At 38.5% G+C, this 6,000-nt stretch overlaps 1 protein-coding gene across 4 annotated transcripts in view; it reads left to right on the forward strand.

The window, feature by feature from the left end:
- UHRF2 (ubiquitin like with PHD and ring finger domains 2) overlaps window positions 1-1,608 on the forward strand; it is a 178,420-nt gene extending 176,812 nt beyond the window's left edge. For all 4 annotated transcript variants that reach the window (XM_077817655.1, XM_077817653.1, XM_077817654.1 and 1 more), the window contains one exon: window positions 527-1,608. In XM_077817655.1, the coding sequence (XP_077673781.1) occupies window positions 527-673 (147 nt within the window). In that variant the 3' untranslated portion in view covers window positions 674-1,608. The remainder of the gene's footprint in view (window positions 1-526) is intronic.
- Window positions 1,609-6,000: the final 4,392 nt, after the last annotated feature.

Consider the following 6,000-nt stretch of genomic DNA (forward strand, 5'->3'; position numbering starts at 1 on the left):
ATTAGTAAGCTTAATTTATTTATGTAGCATGTGCATAGTAAGCTTAATAAAAATAAGTTTTTAAAAAATATTTAAATTTTTTTTTTTTTTTTAAGTAGAAAGGAAGAACTAGGGAAGAATTTGCAAAGCCCTAGCAAGTTCATAAAAATTTAGATATAAACTACAACTGCATATTCAGACTCATAGCTTGAAATGAAATGCTGTAATGTTTGAGAAGTTTAGCAGGAATGCTAGAAAGAATCTGCAGACGGAGCTCTCCTACCCACAGAGAGGCCGGGGGAAGTGGAGTCCTTCACTGGTGACACTGTACTTTCATTCATGCCAAACTTACTGCTTGTACTGTAGCCAAGAACAGAGTTCTTTGTTGTCTTCCTCTGTAATGGCAAAAATGTGTAGCAGAAGACTTAGTAATAGCTTAGTAACAGTTCTAGCTATGCTGAGCACTACGTTTGCTCTCTAGTAGTTGCTTAGCTAGTTTTTTAGCACAAAGCAAAAGCTGTAATTTTTCTTTCCTTGCATTTCTTAGAGCTGTTTACAGCGCTCCTTCCGAGCTGAAGTCTTCACCTGCCCTGCCTGCCGCTATGACCTTGGGAAGGGCTACACGATGGTTCCCAACAAGATACTGCAGACACTACTTGACCAGTTCTTCCCTGGTTACAGCAAAGGACGATGATATGTTCAGCTCCTACCTGACTTCTCCCAGTGACTTTATAGACAATAAAGGAGAATAAACATGAGAAATTCAACAGTGGACCAGCCAACTCGATGGGACTCAACATATTGTCACATTCTGAAGCAGCTAACTCTCTTCCCCCTACAGCCATCTCTTTTGTGTAGTGAGAACTCAAATTCTCAGCTCTCTTTCACCATCAAAGGTAGTTTTGGCCAGTTGACAACTAGTTTTTAAAACAGAAAAACAAAAGCCTCAGCTCTGACTGGTCAGCTGTAGCTGATGCTTAAATTGTTTGTTTTTTGTAACTACCTCAGGACAGAGGAAGATAATTTGTGGGGATTAAAGAAAGTTCAGTGAAGTTTAGCTACACACTGCCTCCTGAATATTAGTTGTGCCTGGTCCAGGCAGTTTGATTTACAAAAAAACAAAACAAAAAAGCAGCACTTAAACCAGTTTGATTAAAGAACAAAAAATTCTGTGGTGTGCATAATCCTTTTTTCTTTTTTTCCCATTATGCTGCATTTTTTTCTTCTTTTTTTTTTTTCCTCAAGAACAGGCTGATTTTTAGTCTATTTTTGTGAGCTTCATTGTGCTTTTTCTCGTATCTTATGCAAGTTGACTACTAATGACTAATGAGAACAATATGAATGCATTGTTGCTACATTAGTGTAAAGTGATCTGTGTTTTTTGCACTTAAGGAGGGTATTCAAGACACTCTAGTTGTGTAAAAAAGAATTCATATGAAACAAGCCACTTTTGTATTAGTTAAACCTGTATGCTTTTAGTAGAACTTGTATCAGTGGCAATACATCTACACAGCATTGAAGGCAGTGCTAGCTTGGAGAGGGTTCAAATCGCTTCATATTGTGATCTGAAATTTTATATACAGTATATTCCCCCAAAATATACATTAAATATTTTATGATTCAGAAAAAGTTGCTAATTTTTGTTGCTTTGTATTGTAACAACCATGTAGCCTAAATCATATTTAACAAACAAGTACTTTTTTGTAGTAAATGTTTTCTTCAATTGGGTTTTATACTTAAAATGGGGTATTATATGACCTTCCATTTCAAAAGTTGGTAATGACGATAAATAGTGAATATATTGGGCCACAGTCTGCTTTAAGGATAGAAGAATCTACTCTATCTTAATCTGTTCTTGGTAGGTTTAACAGATATCTAATGGTCTCAGCATGTAATCTAAGGTTTGCGCTAGTGGGGAGTTTTTACTCTTAGAGATTTTCAGACCAAGGTGATTTAAAATAAACCCAAACCCTACTTTGATTAGGGTCTTCTTTTTATACCTTAGCAGCAATGAGTTCAGGCATTTAACATGTTTGCTTACCAGAGTCATAACAGAAGAAATATAAATGTGAGAGAGAGTACTCAGTTTATCTTATGAAAAGTGGAGGAGAAACAAATCACCTAACCCTTCTATTCTTAGTCTTGGTATAGGTATCTGACAAGCTTGGAATAGCATTACTTTTAACTTTCAGCAGGAAAGTAGTAATATGTTTGACCTTTTATCTGTTAAAGCCTTCTGTCTAAAGTAACATTTCTCTTTCATTCCAGGAGATAGAATTTCCACTGCAAGTTTACTAATGCAAAATGTACAGGCACCAATGTTAGATATCCCGACCCACTCTCACTGTCCAAAAGGCTTCTGTTGAGCAAAAATTTAAGGAAATAGGATAATTCTCCCTTTGGCTTTTTCCTGTACTTAACACAGAATGAAATTGGTTCCAATGTCATCCTTCAAACAGAGCTGTGAACATTGAGGCTCAGACTTTCAAAGAAACCTTAGACCGTTAGATGCCCAAATTCCTTTGATATTGACTGAGTTTCTTTCTTTAGGTTCTTTGAAAATGGTAGCCTGACTATTCCTATGGTTAAAACCTTCACTGATTTGTAATATATTTTCATTGTAGACAGCATGCCCACTATAGTGAAGCAACCTACAATAGCTTGACATGTGCAAGATGCACACACTGAATTCTGCACTATTTCCAAGTGATATTTAGGTCCTGTAAAGTCTTTATGGTACCTTTTATGATAGCCTTACCTGTTTGATAATTAGTAGCAATTAACACTCATTTGACAGTCTTAACAGAGATTCAGAGACTAATGTAACATACTCAGAGACTGAGTAATAATATACCATTTTAATATTAAAATCTTCTCAAAGCCATAAAACTTTTCAATGGAGAAAGAGAAATTTTCAGTAATAGTCTGACTTCTTAACTGTAGCTTGTTACCACTGTTCCTAAAGCTTTTCCTGAATGTTCATATTGTGCCTCAAATTTAGATGTATAAGGTGAACAATACTTCAACTCTGAAGTGTTTTAAATTTAATCTCAATCTGAAATTGTGCATCGTGCCAAAGCACTTAATATTATGTTCCAAGTTAGGCTTAAACTGTTTGTGTGTAAATGCCAGTGATTTCAAATAAGAACCACACAGAATCCAGTTCTATAAATAATTGGAGTGCCTAACTATGTTCAGCAAAAAGCAGTTCTTAAATTTCAATTTAACATTTATTTTCCTAATTCAGAATAGTGTAGGGTTTCATTAGCACTTCTCCCATTATCATCAATTCAGTGTAGTGGCTGGTTTAAGGGAGCGCATACCTTACAACGCCAGGCCTAGGAAGTTCTGCTGTTTAATTAGTTTTGGCACCAGCAGTTAGCAGGAGGCGAACCTACCACTAAAATTGTTAACATGGTACATTTCTAATGTTTTATAAGATTGACTGTGGGAGGAAATCACACGAAGAACACCCATGTCTTGTGTCCATATTGGACAGAACAAAGCCCACTTGATTGGAAGAAACAGTGACGCACTCAGCGTGACAAGGCCTCTTCAAGAAGGGCAGTGCAGCAACTGAACAGGCCCTCTAGAGCTGGAATTTGCTTTCAACCATAGTTACAGGCCAGTGTGCAGTGGTATTTCATGTGCTTTTTATAATAATTAAACATGATTTCATTTTGGTGCAAGTGGCTTTTACAGCAAATAACTTTGGAATTAAGAGTTAGAATTTTCAGACACCCACTTCTAATGTGTCAGGCTGTCAGCAAAGAAGCACCTGCGAGACTGATTTTGGTGTCTCTGGATTTAATAAATGCAGAAACTGTTTGACTATTTAATAGGAATTTCTTAATGTGCCACTTAGTTTTAGCAACACGTACTCCTTAGTGGCAATAAAACCTAGAACTGAATTTACTCACATTTTACGCAACATATTCTTTCTATTTCAATCGTCAACACCAAAATAACCCCTGCAAGGTTGGTGCAACAGCCAGAGCTTTTAGTTATGTGCCTCTTGTAGAGACACTGTTCAAGTGCAGCTGAAGGTTTCCATACAACTGTTCGCTTATATTCCAGTAACAGTTAAGAGTTGTCAGCCCTACTGTGCTCTGCAACGTGCAGACACTTGGCAGAAGTCTCTGTCCTCAACTTTGCAACGTAAGTAAGCTCTATCATCATTTAAAGGCACTATTAGGAAGGCTTAAATGTCTTTACTGGTTATTGTTACAAGAGATGTACTCAATTAGATGTTAATGTATCAAAGATATAACTTACGGTGTTTTCCAAATTATAACACTGCAATCCAATTCTTGCAAAAGTAATGGAATAATGGTACTACTAATGCACCTTTTGATATTGAGGATCAGCTTTAGTAAATCAGTTCAGAAAAGATGCAGTTGGCTGTACAGCCTAAGAAGATGGTGGATGTCTGGAGCTCATGCATGGGCCAAACGGACACTACCTCTGAAAAATCTCCCATCAAAGGCAAGAAGGGTTGCATGGGCACCCGCTGTAGAGCACCAACAGCTATATTACTTGAAGAAATGTGGGTAAGCTGTTTTCATAAGAATCTATATAGATGAAGGATCCATAATTACAATTTAGTAATCACTAGTACTCAAATACCTAGGAAAGCTGAGATTTTCCTGTGGTTTGCAAGTCACCCCTTTCTATTCTTTGCCCTCAGCTGGGCTCTCCAAATATTCTCCACATTTTCCCAACATTTAATATTCCAATTTCCTCTACCTGTGTCTTACTCAGGCATCTGTAAACCTTTCCCTTGATCCCACAGATTTCTGTGGCTGGTGTGGTACAGGCATTCCTTCTGTGAATCCAACATCCAGACCTTCTGTTTCAGCACTCTTCCACTTCACCCTCTTATACTGTTAAGCTGCCAGAGAAGCCATGATTCTTCACTTCTGCAGAAGTTGATGAGATTTACAAAGTGAAAGCATTGCACACCTTTTTTTATGGCAGGCACAGTGGACTGCTGTTGGTTGGAAGGTAAGGGAGGCACTCACAGGAGGGGAGGGGAAGAGAGAAAGGGTCCCTGCTCCTGTCTTCTGTTTTAGCTAAGCAATACCTTTCTTTCACTGCCACCATGTGCCCTTAACGAACTGTGTGGAGGCAGGAAGCCACAATCATGAGGCCTGTAGACATATCTAAAAACAAGGACAATGGGTTTAGAGACTGGAACAAGTCCTGAGATAGGGATATTGCCACCGTTTGAGGACAGACTGTCACCTTGCAAATTGCCTAAGTTGCCTTAGCTCATACTTGGTCCCACCAATGGGTTGCTAACTCTGACTGAAGCTATCCTGGGAGATTTTTTTTCCCCAACATGACAATGTCATTTTCTTAAAATATCCCAGATTGCTTTCAGTAGTCACCGGGAGATCAGTGCCGACTCCAGGAGACTCCCAGCCAACCCTGGAGGGTTGACAACCCTAGTTAACCTACTTGAAAAGTTCTGGCTTTCTGTGAATTGCTGGGTGGGGGAGAAGGAGTCAAGGAATGTTGCATGCTGAGTATGTAGGAAGTAACCTGAAGAATCAAGTTGAAATGGATGGAAATGAAACATCATTTTTCTCCCTGTCACAGCAAAATGGGAACTCCCACGTAATAACTTAAGCTTTATCTGCAGTGAGGATTCAGACCAGTTACATCCATTAGTGCCCAGCCACAGCTGTTGCTGCAGTGATGCAACTCCTAGTGCAGACAGACAAAGACACTGCTTTCACCTGTGGGGTTCGTGCCTGCTTCAAACGGTGCAGTGGTGCAATCTACAGTAGAGCGTTTTCATCAGGGCAGTTTCTTAAGTGGCTGTGAGTAGGTTTTTTTCCCTGAAGCAGACAAGGCCTGAGTTATAGCTCTTCTTTACTATGTTAATTTTAGTAAGAGCCAATTCTATTATTCTTGTTGGAAAAAGATGATTCTGAAATTTAACAGAGCTGTTAAATTTAAATCTAAATTTAACCCTTAATGGACTTGTGGGAACATCTTCCCTTGCTGTTCACATGG

Source organism: Eretmochelys imbricata, chromosome 5 (assembly GCF_965152235.1).
Source record: "Eretmochelys imbricata isolate rEreImb1 chromosome 5, rEreImb1.hap1, whole genome shotgun sequence".
Classification (NCBI taxonomy): Eukaryota; Metazoa; Chordata; order Testudines; family Cheloniidae; genus Eretmochelys; species Eretmochelys imbricata.